Source organism: Melanerpes formicivorus, unplaced genomic scaffold (assembly GCF_026170545.1).
Source record: "Melanerpes formicivorus ecotype bairdi unplaced genomic scaffold, bMelFor1.0.p_v2 SCAF_3, whole genome shotgun sequence".
In the NCBI taxonomy this organism is placed as follows: Eukaryota; Metazoa; Chordata; class Aves; order Piciformes; family Picidae; genus Melanerpes; species Melanerpes formicivorus.
Window position 1 is genome coordinate 16,447,751 of NW_027142355.1, and position 21,692 is coordinate 16,469,442.

General features: G+C 35.9%; 1 protein-coding gene across 7 annotated transcripts in view; it reads right to left on the reverse strand.

Annotated features, from left to right (window-relative positions):
• The window catches only part of CACNA2D1 (calcium voltage-gated channel auxiliary subunit alpha2delta 1), a 372,424-nt gene that overhangs the window by 10,024 nt on the left and 340,708 nt on the right, over positions 1 to 21,692 (reverse strand). For 5 of the 7 annotated variants that reach the window (XM_068167753.1, XM_068167734.1, XM_068167718.1 and 2 more), the window contains 17 exons: positions 21,556 to 21,632; positions 19,615 to 19,675; positions 17,722 to 17,819; positions 17,151 to 17,235; positions 16,908 to 16,970; positions 15,878 to 15,981; positions 14,534 to 14,620; positions 14,032 to 14,099; positions 13,159 to 13,197; positions 11,892 to 11,963; positions 10,857 to 11,009; positions 10,717 to 10,769; positions 7,436 to 7,491; positions 7,161 to 7,290; positions 5,537 to 5,649; positions 2,475 to 2,557; positions 1,116 to 1,204 (listed from right to left, as the gene is read on the reverse strand). In XM_068167753.1, the coding sequence (XP_068023854.1) occupies positions 1,116 to 1,204; positions 2,475 to 2,557; positions 5,537 to 5,649; positions 7,161 to 7,290; positions 7,436 to 7,491; positions 10,717 to 10,769; positions 10,857 to 11,009; positions 11,892 to 11,963; positions 13,159 to 13,197; positions 14,032 to 14,099; positions 14,534 to 14,620; positions 15,878 to 15,981; positions 16,908 to 16,970; positions 17,151 to 17,235; positions 17,722 to 17,819; positions 19,615 to 19,675; positions 21,556 to 21,632 (1,431 nt within the window). The remainder of the gene's footprint in view (positions 1 to 1,115; positions 1,205 to 2,474; positions 2,558 to 5,536; positions 5,650 to 7,160; positions 7,291 to 7,435; positions 7,492 to 10,716; positions 10,770 to 10,856; positions 11,010 to 11,891; positions 11,964 to 13,158; positions 13,198 to 14,031; positions 14,100 to 14,533; positions 14,621 to 15,877; positions 15,982 to 16,907; positions 16,971 to 17,150; positions 17,236 to 17,721; positions 17,820 to 19,614; positions 19,676 to 21,555; positions 21,633 to 21,692) is intronic. The other 2 variants (XM_068167762.1, XM_068167726.1) reach the window with 1 other exon arrangement.

The following is a 21,692-nucleotide window of genomic DNA, read 5'->3' on the forward strand; positions in this document are numbered from 1 at the left end:
AAACAGAACTATTAACCTTTTCTCATTGTTATTTGAGTGATATCAATTGAACTATTTTTTTTTTTTAAGTATAAAGAGAATAGAAATTATTGAGAGGATAACTATTGCAATTTTCAATATTTTACTACACTATGAAAAATTCTCTCCTTTTCTGTCTGCCTCTCAGTTGGCTTTACTTCGATAGCTATGTGAGTATCTCCCTCTAGTGGTTTTCTTAGTAATAATATTGACAAGAAACCCAGTGTACAAAGTCATTAATTTTATGCCTCTTAGTCCAGGAATACTAGCAGAGAAGTACACACTTTCACACCAGTAAATGCATCACAGCCTAAAAAACTAAGCCTTTCATTATAAAGCTACATCAAGATGCAGGACTTCATGTATCTATGTACTTCATTGGAAGAAAAAAAAAAAAAAAGGCAAATTCTGCTATTATTAGTAATTAATTTTTAAGTGGAAAAAAATAAAAAAGTTAAAATATGATTGTTCATAGTTTAACCACATTGATGCACACTATTATCACAATTAACATTTATGTTAATTGGAATGCAGTGAAACTTGATGATCTTTGAGGTCTCTTCCAACCTTGATGATACAGTGATACTGTGATACTGTGCAAACTACTTACTCTTCTCAACTGCAACACCTGCTCTCACCCAGAACACTCATATTTGCTATCTCTAAGTCCAGCTTTATTTTCACAGGTCTTGCAGCCTTTGTTAGGCACTTTGTACATTTGTTTGTCTCTGTGCAGAAAACTTCCTTCTTCTATTTCATCTTAACAGGGACAAGGGAAAAATGTTTTGAAAGGGATGACTTTGATTCAGTTGGTACACGTGTAATCTCTAAGAGCCAACCACATAAACCCAACAGGTTCCTGTGTCTTTGCATTTGCTAGGTGAGAGGCTCTCATGTTCTGTAACTGTGATTTATAAGGCTCCAGACAGAGTTTTTTCATATTTAATTTTCCTCAATATTGCCATAGTAATTTGCTCCAGATTGCTGCTTTTGGGACTCGCTTGATTCTGTTTTGTTTTCTATGCTTAGTAAGTAAAAAAAGTCTGCTATTTTTTTTAAGCCAAGAACAAAACAAAAAATTAGAGAAAGTAACTGACCATCCACACCACATGAAAACTTGCAGAAAAATGAAGATAGGAGCAGACGTCATGGCAGAGGCACGACTCGTTGTGCATATAGGCTGATCCTATTAATAACAGGCAAAGTAGCAAGTAGAGGAAAGGAAAGAAAACACAGAAAAAAAGACATACAAGATGAGATATCATGCAGATTGCTGGCAGTTAGCAGAGTTAATGTGAAAGCATCCACCCAAGAGCAAGAGACTCACAGCAACTTTTGCAAATAAGCTTAACCAAAACAATTTGCTCTTACAAAACACATGACTTACACACTGATTAGCACATCAAGCTAGTGAGCAAGACTTGTACTTTCACACACAATCACATCAGGAGGAACTGGAATATTTACACTAGCCAAACAGGTTTGGGATGGTTTTTTAACTTTGTTTAACTGTTGCTGGCCAGTAAAACAATTTCCTTTTCAAAATGAAATTTAGTTACTAGAAAGATGCATGAATACCAACTGTCTGGATTTTTATAATGCTCCTGACAAGTTAGTGTCTCATTAGAGAAAAGCAGAGAACATAATGGAATAAAACTTGGTATACAGCAGTTCTAGCCAACTGTACTAGTTTTGGACAATCATTTGCAGAAATTGGATGACATATTGAAAATGCATTTCATTAGGGCAGGTACTTCCCTGTTCAGTACTTTTCGTCTTGGAATTTATTCTGAACAATTTGAATTCAGCATATTCACTTTCATACAGAATTTTGAAAAGTAATTCAGGTAGTATATTAAAAAATATGGCACAGTTATATTTTTTTCTCTTTCAGAACTGTAATGTATACAATATAGGGAGTACTAAATAGTATAGCTTTGCTGACTGCAACGAAACAGTGCAGTTTTATACCCATTAAGAACATGACCTAAGGGTAACATGCATTTTCAGAATTTCTAAGAGGAACAACATCCTAAACCAGATATAATATTTTGGATAATTTAATTAATTACTTGCAATTTTGATTAATTTTTATAGTTCATTAATTAATATCTGGAAACACTACTACAAAAATAGTAAACCAGCTATAGAATTTCATAGTACCATTTCAGACTGTCAGTTTTATGCTCACTGATTTATTCATTTTCTTTAGTTGGAATCATGTGTGAAAGTGCAATGATTATAGGAAAGGCAGATAAGAAAGCAGCTGTTATTTTTATGTTAATCATGAGATACTTGAAATAGAGTGGCTATGATCTAGAGTGAACAGTATGTTTAATGATACATAGGTTACCAGGCATCAAAGCTATAGTTAAACGTAGTTGTCAGTGCTCTTCTAAATCAGCTCTACAATTGATTTTAAAGATAGTCCTAAAGTCTTACAAGTTCAATTTTACCTGTTTGGCTTCATCAAAACAGACATCAGGACCCTTTCTGTATCTAGGCTGTTTAACCATTTCACAGGGATTTGGTCCTTCATCTGTTTCTCTGGTTAAGGAGTTTGACTGGTTTTTATGCACCATACATTATCAGAATAAGCATTCTAGGTTTATTTTTGTAGGAAAATAGATATTTTATGCTAACTCAGATGGTACTGAAACACACATCAATAGTTACAGTGCCTTTTTTAAATTAAACCAATCTAACCAAACCCTCCACATAAATCATAATCAAATACTCTTATTTTTTAACCATTGCTTTAATCAAGTAAATAAACATCCCACGTGATGCTTTAGAACCAGCACTTATACAGCAAATCAAAGTAAAAGCTGAAGTTTAAAAAAATATCTTCTGTATTGCTTTTATTAGTATTGCACAAATATTAAAGAAAATATTTGGTATAGTAGTAAACTTTCAATGGTGCTGAATGGTTATAGGGTATGTCACCACCAAGTTATTCTGCTAAAATGAAGATACACAGTAAAAACAAGAAAGCCTGCTTGGAATAGTGATACTAAACACAGGATGAAAATTGCAGTGAAGGCCTGTAAGAGCTGCTAGTTTTCATTGTGTACACCTATACTGCTCCAAATATCACAAGTGAGATCATCCTGCTGCAGGATTTGATAATAAATGATGGAAAACTTAATCAGATCTCGTTAGTTTATCAGTGTGGAGACAGAGAAAATGCTGTCTGGGCTAACAGCAGAGCAGAAGGATACAAATGGGAGCAGTGAGATGCTTTTAGCTAACTGTAAACATGAGGCAACGCTTTAGCTTACAGCTCTGAATTCTCTGATTGCTGATATTTATACTTCACATTTGTGACAGGCTAACAAAGGACATGAGTCATTGCAGCATACTTGAAAGACACTTGGTAAACTGTAAAACCATCTTCTGTTGAACCTGCTTATAGTAACACTCAGTGTGTTGTTTCATTTATTTCACTGATGGCAGCACACACATTAAAGCTATGCTAGACTGTTTTTAAATAATTGAGCACAAAAACTTTGTCTTAGTAGCTCTAACTTAGACTTGAAGCATTCCTATTCATGCACTTCTACAGAGTGCTGCAGCAGCTTCACTGTAATGACTGAAGGAGCCCAATAGAAGTCAAGAGGAAGGAGAACCTACATCTGTCTTTATTCAGATGTTATCAGACTCACCTCCTCTTTCTTCTGCCAGGGCCCAGCTGAGAGGGAAGCCAGAATGTAGAAATATTCCAAAAGGCCATGTGCACAAGCAAAGCTGTACCAGCCAGGAGGAAGCAGAGTCTAATAATAACCATCTGAATAGCACCCAAAGGTCATTTTGGCTGCTTGTGCGACATGCTACATCTGCATTTCACAATGTCCCTTAGTTATAGGAAAGAGGGAATGGCTTAGTGCTGCATAGTTGGAACACAAATAAAATAGTTCATTGTAAGCCCATCCATACGCTCTGGCTACCATTTTAGGTCATTTACAACTTTCTAGAAGATTTAGGCCCCTTGGAGAAATTCAAGTGATGTGTCCATTTCCCACCAAACATGTGTCATTTTCTGTAGTGACTCCATAAATTGCCACAGTCTCTATAAATTCAGGCAGTGGCAACAGTTAATCAAACTACCATGTACTGGAGCCAATTAGAATATTGGGCTGTGTTTACATAGTCTTGTGATGGCACAGGTATTGCTTCCACCCCAATGCTACTTCCTCCTCAGCCCAAGCATAGAGGAAGTTCCAGTTTTATTAATGTAGTAATGTACACATTGCTTGTGCCAAAGAAACAGTCATCTCTACCATCATCTGATTTTCTTTCAGGGATGGGAGAGGCTGTCCTAACCGACTTCCTGATGTGAACAAAGATATTACTAATTGCTTTCCACATTCTGTGGTAAGAATTCAAATTAAGATTTTATTTATTCTCCAGCATGTTTATTCTCAAGTCTCTACAGCTGCCCTAGAATATGTGTATGTTGGTTTTATGTATTTACACCATTGTCAGTTACAGGTATCTATTGGAGTGAACAGGCTAAAGATAGAGATTGACATGAAGGTGCTTGTAAATTACAACCACTTTTCACATGCTTTTTATTTTAATGTATACATTGCAAGGACTCTGCTTAGTATGTATGTAACCTGTGACTCCAGCCAGCCCTGAAGAAAATCTATGCTAGCAGATTTATAAACTCTAATCTTTGATGGTCAAAGCAGTTTCCACAAGAAGTAGTCAGTTCTCGTTGTCACTGAGCACACACTGCAGTGTTTCCATCACCTTACCTCAGTGTTGTAATCATCTGTGCAGCATCCTAACCTTTCATAACCAAACACTCTTACTTTAGTGTTGGCCTATTTGATATTTCTTTAGACTGACATGCCTTTGTCATTCTAAAGGCTAACCAAACCCAGAACTCTGAGGCTCCTCTTGTCTGTCCTGTGCTCCAGATGCTAACCACCTTGGTGGCCCATCACTGGATTTCCTCTAGTATGTCATTGTGGCGCTGAGGAGCCATGAACATAGCATTTCAGACATAGTCTCATTGGTGCGGAAGAGATGGAATAGATCAGTTCTTCCAACCTGCTGACTACACTCTTAGTACCATACCTCAGGATGTGACTGTCCATCTTCACTGCATAGCATAGTGCCAACTGATGTTCAACTTCTTGTCCATCCTGATTCTCAAGTCATTTCTTCAAGGCTGTTTCTAGTCACTCTGTTCCCAGCCTGCCCAGCTGCATGTCATTATTCTGTCTTGGATCCAAGACTTTGCATCTGCCTTTTGGAGACTTCATTAGTTTTACGTGAGCCCATTTCTGTTTAAATCCTCACAAATAGCATCTTTCCTCTCTACCACAAGACTGCTGCCTCAGATTATTTGTGCTATCATCCACAAATATTTGCTGCTTCAAGTACTCCAGTGGTAATCATGCTACTAGTACATACATAAACAGGCCATTTTTTTTTCACTATATATTCCTGTGTATCATAGCCAAAAATCAATCCACACTACCACATAATGTGCTTTTTTAAAGGATACCCGGCTTCTCTGCTTGCATCAGTGGCTTTGGGTCACAGGAGCGGCACAGCAGTTGGCTGTCACTAATAATGAATACTAGATTGGTGTTTGAAATCTTCTCTGCATGATAAAGTCTGTAAAAAAGCCAAGAAAAACCTATGTTTAAATGAAGGAAAGAAATCCATATTAAAGAAGGACACACAGTACTGGAATAAGAGTAATCCAACTTCACAGATTCACTCTGCATGATACTGTTTATCTTTCCCATTAAAGAACAGCAAGAAACATTTATAACAATTTTTGTAATCTTTTTGACATTGCTATGGCTCTCCCTTTCAACTAGACTTATTAGAGGAAAAAATAGAAAAGAGCATAATATGACTTTAATCGACTTAATAGCCAGTTCTGTACTGCTACAGTAGCTGTAGTGAGAAATAAAATCAGTTCGGCATCAATTCTTCCCCTGAGAACACTGAGAAAAACCCCAACTACAATACAAACAAGCAAACAAAACCCCAACACATAAACTTGTCTGTGAAAAGAGAAAGAGGCTTAGAGTATGCATGTTGTGTACTGGATGTGTATCTGTTGTATTTTTATGTACATGTAATTACACAAAAGGCCTTTAAGTTAGCAGGGTCATTTTTGACTTGGAAATAATTGAATGTGTGGTAGTTTAAGGTTATGTCTGTAAAAGTTAGCTGCAGATTTCAAGCAGAAAAATGGAGAAATATAAACAATTCACAGATGGGTATAAAAAGGAAAACAAAAGATTATTCTAAACGAATTTCATTGGCCAGATGTGTGAGATGTACCCTAGCAATCTCTCACATTCCTTTCCTTCATCTTTGGCTGCTCTGCTCGGCTGGGGAGAATCTTACTGCTGCAAGCTGACCTTGCAGATAAGACTAACATTTCTTCTAATGGCTCCTTTTCTTTCTTCTATTATAGGGGGAAGGGGAAAAAGTGTTTTATTTTGGGGGGGAGTGGGGCAGCTTTCCCTGGTTGTTTTGACCAGGGGGGTTTCCGTGCTGTTTTCTGACTATAAATACCTGTATGATACTGTAAATACTGCATATTTGTACATACTCATTGCATTCCATTGTAGAGTGTAATTTTGCTTTGTAAATACAGATCCCACTTACTTCCTGACTAAGTGAGTCATGGTTTAGTTAATGTAGTGGGAAATTCCAAACCACCACAGAATAGTATCATAGAATCAGAGAATGGTTTGGGTTGGAAGGGACCTCCAAAGGTCATCTAGTCCAACCCCCCTGCAGTCAGCAGGGACATCCTCCATTAGAACAGGTTTCTTAGAACCCTATCAAGCCTCACCTGGAATATCTCCACCGATGGGGTCTCAGTTACCTTCCTGGGCAACCTGTTCCAGCATTCCATTACCTTCATGTTAAAAAAATTGTTCCTAACATCCAATCTAATCTCCTCTTCTCTAATTTCAAACCATTATTCTAATTAAAATGAATTCTAAACAAAGAGCTCAATTTATCATTTTACTGCCTATATATTCACTAACATAAGTTTGGTGTAATTAATTCAAAAGATACATTTTGTTGTTATAATAGTGTCATTATCTTTTGTGAAATAAGTGAATATACCACAGTTATCTATATTGAAGAAATGTTACCTGGAACAGTTTATACAGTCTACAATCCCGCCAAAGGATTTATCATCGTTTTCAAAGAAGTACTGAGTTTGCTCAGTGATACAGCTTGTTTTAGGCAGGGCGGCACCAAAATCATCTTCTTCCATATCAGCTGACAGAAAAAAAAAGAACATAAATAACTCAACAATGGTATTTTAAAGTCACAGATGCAATGAGGACAACCAAATATGGGCCCCAGCCTAGATTCTTACCTTCTACTTCACTCAAAGTTACTTTTTAACATTCTGTTGACTTACCTGCTTCAAGGAATCGTGGAAATGTCAAGCTCAAAAACAGCTGCTGTAAGATAGACCTGAACACAGAAAGACAATAGGTATTTGTTGAAGGCTCTTTGTCTTCTTTGTATTTTAATGGATCTTAAAAAACTACTCAAACACTAGTTATTAAGAAAATCATCACAGTTTATGATGCTTTTGACAGCTAGTAAAGCTGTATTTATTTAAACTTAACAGTTTGATTCTGGTTTTCTTTTCAATATTTCTCCCAGGTCTTCTTTCACACTACTCTTTATTCTGCTGTTGAGATTTGCTATCATTTGTGCCCATAACTCAGATAATAGAAATGTTATTGTACCATCCATGTCTTCCTCATACACCTCTGTGGGAGCTGGAAGAAGCACATTTGTGCTTCTCTAATACTAAAACCAACCAGAACTCCATTTGAACACAAATGCTTCTGAACTTTGTATTGATTAAGGTTCCTTAAATTGCTGAGAAGGAGACGACCACTGGAATATTACAACTATATTATAAAGATCATTACTGTAGCAGTTGACGTTCAAAATCATGTCTGTTTCTGCTCGTAAGGGCATATATCTTTCTCCTAGACTCTGCCAAAATGCTTAGGCTTAAAGAGCCCCATTTATTTTATTGTTTTTTTCTTCACTCAGGATAGTATTTTTCCTATTTTATTTACTAGAAGCAAGTACCAGCTTGCCTTATATACAGTTCATTTCTTCTCTACCAACGTACAAAAATAGGAACTACAACACTTATATTCCTTAACTCTGTTTGGAACTACACCAGTTATATTCCTTGACTCTGTTTCTGCTTGAACCTTCCTAAGCTGTAGTTTCCTGCTGTCATGCTTTAGATTTGGTTCTACTTACAAATATGACATGATTGCTCCTCAGATCATTCTATTCTAACAGCTGTTCTGAAGACAGGAATGACTGTACAGTTTAATTCATCTTGGAAGTTTTTCCCCATTTCTCCTTATTCAGCGTGATCCATGTATGAAGAGACTGAATCTGCCTGCCACCTTGCCACTGGAGGCATTGTTTTAAGGACCTCTGGCTACACAGCCACAGCCTTGTAACTTAAATCATCAGCTAGACAGCACATCAGCTATCATGGATGAGAAGAGACTTGATGCCATTCAACAGTTATGCAATTTGCTAACAGAAGAGAGGCATTATTTGTAAGGGCTTACCACAGAACTTACAGGGAACTGAGTGAAAGAAAAGGAGTCTGGGAAAACTGTAAAGTCTTCTGAGTTAAAAGAGCATGAAGGAGGAATGCTACATACTCTCCTGACTAAATGCTAACGTACCCCATGTAATTTTTTTCTAAATTACCACTCACACCTTCAACCCTCACTGATGCCTGAAACAGAATAGTTTTCCTTAACAACCTGGTTTCTCTTATTTCCCTGCATTTGCTTTTGCTTTTGCCAGGTGCCTCACTGAATCTATTTTTGGTTATCCCTCAGCTTGCCTAATGGACTTCTCTGTCTGCTTCTGACCTAGATTCTATAGAAAGTACTTTCATGTGGTGCTTTCAAGCTAAACATCACACAAACTAAACTTCAGGTCTAAATTGAGTCCAGACCATGAAGTCTGATTTGAACACTGATAAACTAAAGTTTCTCTGTTTGAGAGGAACTCAAGTTTCTTTTCTGGATTTTTGCCCATCTCCAGTTTTTGAAGTTTGCTCTTCTCCAAGAAAACTGAGAGTTTTGCTGCTGTTAACAAAATGTAACCAACAGTAAAAGCCAACATACAATACTCATTGTAGTATCCATGAGAAAATTACTAGATGTTTGTTCAGCTGCTATATATTTTAACTCTTACCTTCATAAAGTAGGTAATTTATTCCAGTTTGATAATTATTACAGAAAAGTAAGCACCATGAAACTCTAGGAAATAGAACAGTTTCCAAGGGTGCGGTTTACACAAATGAAAAAGTATCTAAATTCCAATTACTCATCCCAGTGTGGTGCTGGAGGAAGTAGCTGATAGGGGTGTCTACCTACATGACTATTAAATAGGTAAAATTATATCTGTGACTCTTGTTAATAAAACACAAACCAAAATCAAAATCAAAGAAGATCAATCCCAAAACTCCACAACAGTTCAAATATGGTAACTTTTCCCCTCAGCTACAGGAAATGCTAAGAAAATGACTGTAGAATTATCTAAAACCTTTTTATTATATATTTATTGCCTTAAAGTAGTTCAAAGAACCAGCTAATTATCATTAGAACCTGTAACTCAATTGTTCCTGCTCATTGCTGGGGAAGTTGGACTAGATGACCTTTCAAAAGCCCTTCCTTTCATCCCGAAGTATTCTGTAATTTTGACATTCCATGATTCATGTGTTTTCATAAAATGCTTCAATGAAAAGCAAAAAATTATTGTAAGACTTCTTGCTAGAAAAATGAAAGGGCAATACGCTGAAATAGGGAACCAAGTGATCAGTAATTCTGAATGGCATAATTTCATCTGAGTCTTCACATCTGTCAATCAGACTTAGGCTATTAGTCACAGAATCACAGAATGTTAGGGGTTGGAAGGGACCTTGACAAATTATCCAGTCCAATCCCCCTGCCTGAGCAGGATCACCTAGAGTAGGTCATACAGAAACGTATCCAGGCAGGGTTTGAATGTCTCCAGAGAAGGAGACTCCATAAGCTCTCTGGGTATCCTGATCCAGAGCTCTGTCATCCTCAGTGAAAAAATTTTTCCTTCTGTTCACATGGAACCTCCTCTGCTCCAGCTTGCACCCAATGGCTCTTGTCCTATCACCGGACGTCACTGAACAAAACTTGGCTTCATCCTCCCAACACTGCCTTTCACATCTTTGTAAACTTGAATGAGGTCACCCCTCAGGCTCCTCTTCTCCAAGATAAAGAGACTCAGTTCCCTCAGCCTTTCCTCATAAGGCAGATGTTCCACTCCCTTCATCAACTTTGTGGCTCTGTGCTGGACTCATTCAAGCAGTTCCCTGAGGTCCTTCTTGAACTGAGGGGCCCAGAACTGGACACAATACCAACTCTGCTTCCTGAAGCTGCTTTTGTAGAGCCAGAACACACAATCACAAAACTTGGCAAAAGTAGTTTTGAATTCAGCTGTTGAAAGAACACTGAATTTTCCAAAGAGTTTGAATTTTCACCATGAGAAACAGCAGAAACAAAGAGTTCAGAGTGACTTTATGGAAGGAAAAAAAATTACTAACAGTTTAAACTCAATGACTAATTCTAGTTTGGACATACAGATTTCCTACACACTTGTACTTACCAGGCAGCTGCCGAAGCCCACCATCCTAGATGCAAAATATCTGTTATTGTAGGCTGAGAAAATAAACAACAGAGATCACGTTATTTATATAAACACGTGCAGACTTTTAAGGGAATATCACCACACACGGGACTACAAACCACATAAGCAGAACGAAGTCCAGCTCCTTGCTTTGGTTCTTCTTCAGGATCACAGACGGATTGATAGTCATACGACTTGTTAAAGGCATACAGGGACATGTTAATCAGGTTTCGCATCAGGCCAGGATCAATTTCACCAAAGAATCTTCCAATCTGATGAAGGAGAATATACAGAGGTAAGTTAAAGTACTTCATGTATTTTCACATTAAAAAAAACTAATAAATCTGACTGTTTCCCCACACACACTATTTTTCCCTTTACATAACACATCCAGTTGTGCTGCTTATGTATCTGTTTGTTTGTTTGACTATTTACCAAAAGAGAGTCGGATAGTTCCAGATAGGTGTTAATTGTTAAATGTATCCATCAATAATCATAGAATCAAATGACCATTGAGTCTAGCCCCTCCTGGCAGAGTAGGGTCACCTAGAGTAGGTCACAGAGGAATGCATCCACATGGGTTTTGAATGTCTCCAGAGAAGAAGACTCCACAACCTCTCTGGGCAGCCTGCTTCTGTGCTATGTCACACAGAAAAAGTTTTACCTTATGTTCATGTGGAACCTTCCATGCTCCAGCTTACATCTGTTGACCCTTGTCCTATCATTGGACATCACTGAGGAGAGCCTGGCTCCATCCTCACAATACTGTCCTTACACATCTTTATAAACATGAATGAGGTCACACCTCAGTCTCCTCCGAGCTGAAGAGACCCAGCCTATTCTTAGAAGGGAGATGTTCCCCTCCCTTCATTGTCCTCTTTAGGGAACAGCAAGAGGAATGTGAGAAAGAAGCTTTGTGGATGCCATTCTACCTGCCACCACCACTGGCAGCCTATCAGATTAAGGCACTAAGAATGAAACCTGCATCTTGAAACATAAATAAGACTGTGTAAAGTACTAACAAAATAAGTGGAATTTCTGATAGGGCAAAATTTTTTTATTTGGAAATGTTACTCTCAGGGTAAGCTGAGAGTAATATGTTGTTTTTTTCTCTTAAAACTTATTCCTGTTGTGTTTAAAGTTTTCACATGTACCTGTTGTGTATATTCATCTCGATTTGACATCAAAAGAAATCCACCATCGTCAAGGATAACACAGTCCACATGCTATTGTAAGAAAGTAAGAAAGTAAATATATTTTGCAGCAAGGATTTGTCATGAGAACAATCTGCAAGAAACTTTTTTATCCAGCACTTCAGAACTATTTTCAAATCAGACTAAACCACAACCCTATAGCCCAGGGCAAATACTAAGTTGTAAGTAGCATTATCAATCTTCTAAAAGTCTGTACACATCAAAAGATCACTTGTGCCTTAATTTCATACAAGTTGTTCTGTAAATTATTTTTTGCTCAATACTTTGTGAGTTTTAAGAGTGCTATATCCTTATTAAATCTGATTACAACTGAATTCTAGCTCATAGTAAGCGGCTACAACTTCTGGTGTGAATCAGCCATGCTTAAAGGCCTCTTCCATTTGCAGCTTTTACTGGTAAAAATTCCAAGGGCCGGCTCCCAGCTTGCTTGTCATGATTATTGCCACTCAGAAAGAATTGTAGTGGGTTTCTCCCAGGTGTCAGGTGCAGGACTGGGAAGCCTACTGGTTCCCTGTGTTTTGTACTTTGTAAAAGATCCTTGTAGTCAGAGATTGCAGAGATAGCAGTGAGGCCAAATTGATAACCTCCCAGAGCACTCTTTTTGCTGTAACTCTTGCATTGAATCATGTTCACATTCCACAAAAGAACTCACAGAAAACCTGAGCAGAAAAAGCTTTTAAGCACATGGCAGAATATGATACTATGATGGCCCCTGAAGCTGTGCTCCCTTGAGTAACAGCAGAGCTACAGGATCCCAAATCCTGAATGGGCTGTGAGCAGGGATGATGACTGTTGAAGGGCACATCACATAGTCTGGTGTTTTTCAGTTTGCATTTACCCTTGTCTAAGGTACATCTAATGGACTTTCTCTCAGATTTCATTTTAAATTATTACCTTCCAGCAGGATTTTCCTCTTGTTATGAAAATTGCTGTTACATTTTTCTCACATTTTTCTTCGCATCATTCTCTATTGCTCTTGCTCTACTTTTTTTCTTCACCATAGCTCTCATAACCTCATTGCAGTGATTCTTGCAACTACTTCACCTGAGTTTTATCCCCCCCTTACTCTCCTAATTTTAGTCTGTCAAGAGCCAAATTTTATGTAAAATTAAAACTCAAATAATTAAGATAGAATTGTTGCAGATAAATCTAGAAAGAATGAGTGAATTTTCATCATCTGGCATTCATAAACTCAACATATTCTTACCATACTGTTCCTCTCACAGCCACAGATTTCACTGTTGCACTAAAAAACCAGAAAGACAGTAATATTCACAAAGATGCTTCCAAAAAAACTGTATCTTGCAGTGACATTAATCAATCAAGAAAAGAAAAAGTTACTTGATTTTCAATTCCTGTATATTATGTTCCTTTTGAGTGAGTATCCTTTCTCACAAATATCTCCATGAACAGCTTGCATTCCATAATTACCAATACCACAATCTCTATCTGCTGTCTTTAATGAGGTCTCTGCTGCATCTCTTTTGTAACGTATACTCAATATATTAGAAAGAAGTAGTTTGGAGAACTTGTCAGAATGTCAGTGTTGTGAGTAGAAAGCAAAAGAGAAAGAAATTCTACATTTCCTTGTGTTTGGGGTATAGAAAGAAAGCCTAAAAATATGCTGCCAAATAACTTTTTAACCAAAAGTCTCAAATCATGAGAATCTCACATGATAAAGGAAGCACATCCCACCATCTCCAGTCAGCTTTTATGTTTTTTTATAGCTGTGATGTTGGTTGAAATATAAAACTTTTACTGTTCGCTATTAATAGATTCACCAGTTCTTTTGCAGACTTTATTCACTGCTACAGCATAATCCGAGAAAGGAGCCTACTGATTGGAATATGTAATTTTTCTTTGTCATTATTTATGTTCTATAATTATGAAAGTAAGACAAGCACAAAATGCAGTCTATTTCCACATAGATTTTTTGTGTGCATTTGGGTCATTTAAATACCACAGTTACTTGGCAACTATGTATCGGTGTGACTGACACAAAAAGCTATTAGACCTAATTGCATCTGAAACTTTGAGAAATGCAAATAAAGTTCAAATAAAGACTTGGTCAATTGCTTACCAGGCTCTTGATTGTGGTTTTTGTGAAATTTTCCATCCAGCTGGTTGCATCAATCTTTATTCCAACAACTAACAAAAATACATTAAAGTCTTTTATAATAAAACGAATTGTAAAAAGATAACTGTATAATCATAAAAAATCCCAAACAAACCAAACAATCCCAACCCTCCAGAAAACAAAAAACCAAAGAAAAACCCAACAAACCCAAACAGGGAAATATTATAGTAGTATCTAAGTTATTAAACTGGAAAAGGATAAAATATGAGTTTTGCTCAGTTGCCTGACCACCAACATCCTTTGTAAGACTGAAAAATTAATCATTCTTACTCAAACACAATCAGATCATTGGTTTGATTTCTACCGGCAGGATTAAAACAGCTTTGCATTAAAGAATGTTATATAAAATTAAGTTCCTTTGCAGGCTCAGTTAAATTTCTAATTCACAGTTGAGTAACAAACAACTAACTAATGTGTTTAGAGTTTCAGCACAATTCTATCTTACCTGCTGGCTTCAGAAGCTTCCCATTAATTGTTATTTCCACAGCCTTGCTTACCATAATTCCTGTTTCATAGCTATTGGCACCACTTTCTGAGAATATGGAAGGAGGAAGGAAAAAAAAAATCAGTTTTATATAAAAACCTATTCCTCTGAAACTAAAAGTAATGATTGTTCAAATACCCAGAATGACTAAAAAAAAATATCCTGATTAAAAAAACCACTGAGCCACTTACATTATGCATTTATCACCTGTCATTGTTCACATCACTAACACCTCTTGCATTTGTTTGTTACATGGTTTCACTGTCTCATAAGGTTATCATAGTCTTTTTTGGGGGGGAGGGTATCTTTTTTTTTTTTTTTTTTCCTGTGAACAGAGCTATGAATAGCTTTACACATGTGAGCAGCTCTGTTAAAACCAGGATCAGTGCCAAAGATTTTATCCTGCTGTCATCTGTATATTTTTCAATGCAGGGTACACTGACACCACTCACTAACCAACAATTACTTCTCTGACAGAGCTCAGCCTGTTTTCAACACTGTTTAGTATGAAAAACCAAGTCAAAAGTACATTCCCCGGAGCTCTTTGAGGAACAACAGAGGCTTCGGGGAATTTAATTAATTACCTTGTTAATATTTTATTGAGAAAAGATGCAATAAATAAGTATGAAATAACAGCAATAAAAGATACCATATGTTTGAGAGGGGAATATGTCAGTTGTGGTAGCATCTGCTTTTAGATGAGCTTGGCAAGGTTAATGCTGCTCTCATCAGTAATGAGCACCTAATATTGTGCATATAAAGGTTTAAAATATCGCTGTATTTCAGACAAACTTTTTTTGGTGAATAACAGCATTTGACATAGAATTCAAAGGCATGGTTTAAATTAAACAGCAGTGCAGTGGACAGAATTGTGGACTCTCGACCTTGGGTAGGTTTGGTGCTGAGGAGGTATACAGAACTCAGCTCAAATATGGCTATTTTTAGGTAGCATTATTGTCCCTGAGTGCAATTTTCTTTCATTTACTTTTAAAATAATTCTGCCAAAGCACATCTGTACAACAGTGTTTCAGTGTAAAAAGTGAACACCAGTAATCTGCGTCCTTTCAGTCTTGTTAATTCTGAGGATACAAGGAGACCAAAATCAACGACAAGTTATGATGTCCCTTGTTTAGTGCTCTCCCAGTTACCTTTTCCTTAATAATGGGAAAAAAACCCAAGATTTTTTTCCTAAATTTTGTCCTACTTGCATCTTTTGTGAATTACCTCAACTGGTATGGGAAACTTCCACAAGTACACTTATATTGAACTAGCTAGCTCTGACATTCCACACCTGTGATGACTTACTGTTGTAATATGGCGCTGTGAAAATATAGTTGTCGTTATCTAAACTCCGTTTGTAGAAGCTGACTTCATAAGTTTCAGCATTTTCCAACCAATCTTCTCCTGCCCTAATAAAAAAAAAAAAAAAAAAAGATCAAAAAGAGATAGTTAGAGTCACATTAAGGCTGTGCTTCAGGGTTTTGGGGGTTTATTTATGTTTTTCATGGGTTTTATTATTAATTTGAAACTAATGTGAGATTAATTTATATAGTCTTCAGACTTTGTCAGTTTTCACTGGTTAACTGCCAGGTGTAATTATTAAAAAAAGCCCCTTTGGAATAATAAAAAAACCCCACAGTATTCTTGGAAAAACACAGATCTTGTCTCACCATTTTTAGATATGTTGAGACAAATACGACTGTAACAGTGCTTGCTACAAGAAAATAAACAAATCTTTCTAGCACATGGTATCTCTTCAGAAATTATTCCAAAAATTTTATATCACTCATAACATCAAAACACAAAAGGAACTGATTTGGGGAGGAAAATTCATTGTAACTTTCCCATTTTGGGGGAAACACAGAAAAACCTAAGATAAAAGTCTGATCTGCCATTTACTGGTATGGTGGCCTCATTGTTCTCAGTCACAGATAGAGATGTCTAGTTTATTATATGATCACTTTCTCATGCTCTTTTTGCCCTCTGGTAATGATATATTCAAGTCCCTGAACTATTTGATCTGCCCTTAGAAGTATTTGCAACCAGCCTGACGAACAATTGAGCTCTTAGGAGCAATTGGGGATTACCATGGCCCCAGTACTACTACAAGGGTACTGCTTTTGCTGTTACTATAAAATGAGTAGAAACTTGGAATACAAGGGCCTGCTACGGAAATAATGCTACAGATCAGACACACTTCGAATCAAAGCAAAACAAGACATTCCATGCATTTCATCGTTATCAGGAACAATTAGACTGGAGGAAAAGTTGGTTCTCATTCAATAAATCCATTATTTAACATTTAAGTTTCAAAATGACCAGATTATACTGTTACCTTTTGGGGAATACTCTAGTAATTCCACCATCTGTAACAACGAATTGTGCAACAACACCATCACTGTGAACAAAAAATAAGATTTAAAATGAAAACTGACTGCAACTCATAAATTCCCATGTCAAGACTATCTAAATATCTAAATACCTATCCTGTGTAAATATTAACTGTATATCTGAATATGCACACACACACATATAGTATTTTATTACCAAAGTTTGAAATGCATAAAAATATACTTACAGAGACAGTTTACTCCAATAATTTTGGGCAAGTTCATTTGTAAATCCTGCATCCAGCAAAACTCTAATGACCATATCAGTATTACCTATCAAAAGAGTGTAGAGATTTATCTGAAATCATGACATGGAGTTGCGTTAAATGACTAAAATGAAATTCTGATTTAAAATGATACAGCCACAAAATTGTGCTTTTTTTAGTGGACATACTAACTCTAAATTGTAGTATCATAGTGGTATCAGTCAGGGTTGGAAGGGACTACAAGGATCATCTAGTTCCAACCCCCCTGCCATGGGCAGGGACACCCCACACTAGATCAGGCTGGCCAGAGCCTCATCCAGCCTGGTCTTAAACAGCTCCAGGGACAGGGCCTCAACCAGCAGTTATTTGCTGCTAGGACAGAATGCTAAGAGGAATTGTGAAAAATCTCTACCTTGGGCAGAAAATCCCAACATAATGAAGACAAAAAGCAAAAGCACATGATTTTGGCATAAAATTTGTGATTCTGACTGTTTCTTATTTATAAATAATTTCCAAAGGGAAAAAAAAAAAGTAAAGTGAGAAGGATACTTACACGATGGACTGCTTGGAGTGTTTCTGTCGATAAATTCATAGAAATTTAACAGAAATTCAGTGTTGTTTTCTGATTTTTTTACATCATTACAGTATTCTCTGGAAAACAAAACAAAACAAAAGAACAAACAAAATCCATCAGTTTTCTCAGATTTCTCTCCTTTGTTAATGAAGGACATAAATATGGCTTAGCAGTTTTAAAGTCCAGGCAGAACTGTGTTACTATAATGATGTGGCTGGCACTACTACACAAACTGACTACCATGGCCAATATTGAATTTTGACTATATTGAATATTTCAGGCATGTACAGGAAATAAAGTGTTCAAGCATCTGCCTAAATCTGAATTACAGGAAAATTCCTATACGGCATAGATTCCCAGAAAAATCGCTCAGAAATAGTGCAGGCTTTGAAATGAGAAGATCATAGAGTCTGTAAACTAAACAAGAAAATACCCAGTGAATTTAGATTACTCCTGGCTTTAATTGTAATGGAAAGTACATATACTGCTGACTAAAACACAGCCACTTCATGTTCAACTAAGGCTGGATTTACTTCAGGTCCTATACTCTGAAAATCCTTAAAGACAATTTTAAAAGGGTACATACCAAATGAGCATATAAACACATTTTGTTTTGACATATGCAAAATAGATAAACATTAAGCTGCTGTCCTTTACATAATGTAATAAAATAAAGGAATAGATCACTGGGCAAGTCACTGAATGCAAGCAAGCACAATAAAAGCCACTGGGCATTTGGAAGAAAACTATTAGATGGTGAGTGGCATTAAATAACTTTAATTAAAAGGCAGAAAGGATTCAGTACTATAAAAGGGAGCCCGTTTTTTAAAATGAGCTTTTTATATTAAATTAATTTTATGAACAAAAGAAGTCTGTTAAGTATTTCATATCAATAGGGTATCTTATTACCATTTACTTTGCCATGATCCTTGATGACTAGAGACAGAATTTGCCTTGCTGTACCAACATTCACATTTAAACAGAGCTGCTGTGTATCAAACAGGCTTTGTTCATGTAGATCAAGCCAACAGCTAGGAACTTGCTGGTAACTGCTAATTGGTACAACTGATTATCAATAACTTTGGACCTTCAGAAAAATTCAATTAAACTGTTAAGTTGAGAATACATTCAAAGACAGAAATCTGTGTTTTGCATATGAATCAATCTATTAATTGAAATAAAGCCATTAATGAAAATTTAAAAGGATGCAGTAATTTATAAAATAAGTAGGAAACACAACAATCCATAACTGATTGTGATGGCATAGCATTTCATTTTAAAGCATTATTATTAGAAATTAATTTTTAAGAACTATTTAACACACCATGTTGTCCTTGCAAACATGCATTTACAAGGGCAATGATGACTACAAAATTTCACATTGAAAAAAAAAGGGAATTAATGAACTTACTTGATCAGTTTTCAATTACTCCATTATTTTTTATGTTCAGTGAATAAAAAATTAATTTATCCTTAAGTGACAGAGAGCTTTATCTTGAAGTTGGAAAATTACTTGAGGTTAGTATTAGGGTATCTATTTTACAAATGAGAAGCTAAAGAACAAAGTTGTAAAATCTTACAAGTCAGGATCATGAGAAATGGAAAGACGTGTAAGATTTCCATGAAAATATTAATATCAGATTTTGGAGCTTTCCTTGATTAATATAAACATACACATAAACATATTTACACCTGAGCAAGAAGACCGATCTTCTAAAATATGAACATCAATTAATAACTTCTAATTTACTTAATATTCATTTTACCAACATGAAACTTCATTAGTCAAGTCAGTATTTTGCAAATGCCATTAATCTTATCAATTGCCTATATTTTACTGAGATAATACTTATTAATGGGAAATTAACCAACCTTGGTGCTATAAATGTATAGCCAGTTTCATCGAAATGCTCAAGCTTCAGTGTCTCTGAATCTACAAAGGTGAAGAGCAAACACCAAATAAGCGAATGGCTTTTTAACCATCATTTTTCTTCTCAGAATTTTTGAATAGCTTTTGCATGCATCTATGAATTCAGAAAGAAATGTTTATTCTGAGACACTTTCCTACTAATATACTGTATACTTCTCAGTATTTCCCAGTACAAGAGAAATTACTTATTATATAAAACACATACTTAGCAATAAGGAATCTATAACTTACTTAGAGAAGATATTTCATTAGCATGAACACATAAAAATATAGGAGATGTCTTCATTAGAATTACAATTTGACACAAAGAAATATTTGAGAAACCGTGTTGTTAGAAGATTTAGGAAAATGTTTCTGCTATTTTCTGAAACAAAAGTTTAATAGCCTCATCCATGGAAACATCAGTTCCAATGCCACTAAAAATACTGGCTTTAAAAGCTGGTGTCATTGATAGGACCAGACAAAGGATTAGAGATTAGCAACATAGTGAAATGTGCATGAAAACAGAAAAACATTTTACACCCTTTTATTTTTTCATTTTTGTTCCTTTCTATTGCAATGGTACCCAATGAACATGGGAAAAAAACCTGAGATGAGGAATACAGAGGAGCATATCCAGTAGGAATAGAAATATAAGTGAAAAGTATCAACTGCAGTAAACAGAAGGAAATTGAGCAACAAGAATATACTTGCCCTTTTTGATTGTCACTATCCATCAGAAAGAGAAAGCAGGGAAACAGAAAAAAACAGGGTAAAGCAAAAGGGGTCACAAACCAATATTTTATTCAAACAGCCCCTTGAATAAAAATATTGTGCATAGATAGATCAAAGGTTCATTTTACATACAACTATAGGCTGGAAAAAAAGACAAACATCTTTGAAGACTGAAGAGCACATCCTTCTCAATTAATTCTCAAGTACCTTCTATATACTGTGGCTATTTCAAGGGTCTGTTTTGCAAGTTGTATGGATGTAAGTGCAAAACCAGATGATGTAATTGATCACGAGAATCATATTCACTCACTGAAACTTTAATTTTAAACTACTTACTGTCTGACAAAATTACAAAATAAATCACTGATTATTATTCTACTTCATATGCAAGAGATGATTGCAGAGAACAGTGATATAGTGCTAACCAACTGTTTTGCTAAACTGTGTTTGTCAGAGAGATTCAGAGTGATTTCAATTTAACTGCCTATTTGTTCAAGTTTATTGTAACACTTGAATAAAGTTAAAAGGATGTGATGGATTCTATTTTGTCTACTATCTAGACTGCAGTTAAGCTACATCTTATAAATAAAAAGCATTTGAATACTCACAAGTATCATTTCCACTTATCTCTACAGAATCTGTAAATGGCTTGAAATTAGTCTAATCCAAAAATACATTACAACCATCCTCTAAAACTACTTGTAAAATGCAAAACAAAAATTTAGCTGCAAGCGCTTTCAGATTCATCTATCGCTACAGGCAGCAAAGGGAATTTGATAAATATTGCACTGTAACTACTGTAAAAATTACCCCCAAAATGCTTTACTATTACAGTCTGTATCACAGCATTTAGCTAATAGAATGAAAAAAAAAATAGTATCCAGACCCTTAAAATGACAGCAACAGAGGATACACAAAGCAATGATTCTACAGGCACAGAGCAAGGGGGAAGGGATAATCAGTGGAACTGGGGAACCTGCACATATTCTATCTTTATAGAATATTTCTTGTACCTTGGGTGGTACAATGAGTTGGAATCATTGCTGTAGATTTTGGGTACATCATGATAACATCAGTGAATTTCACACAATTTATGAATTTTAAACACTGCTTTTTTAAAAGTGATCCTGAGACACAGGACAAAACCAGGGAACTTTCACAGTACTTACATCTGGCTTGTGTTATTGGTTCATCAATTTTGGCTTTAATATAATAAAAGCTGTATGATGGTAACACCAATGCCAAACTGCAATAGAAATTAGAGAAATAAAGCAATTAGACTATTTGGAGCAGTTTTCCAATTTCA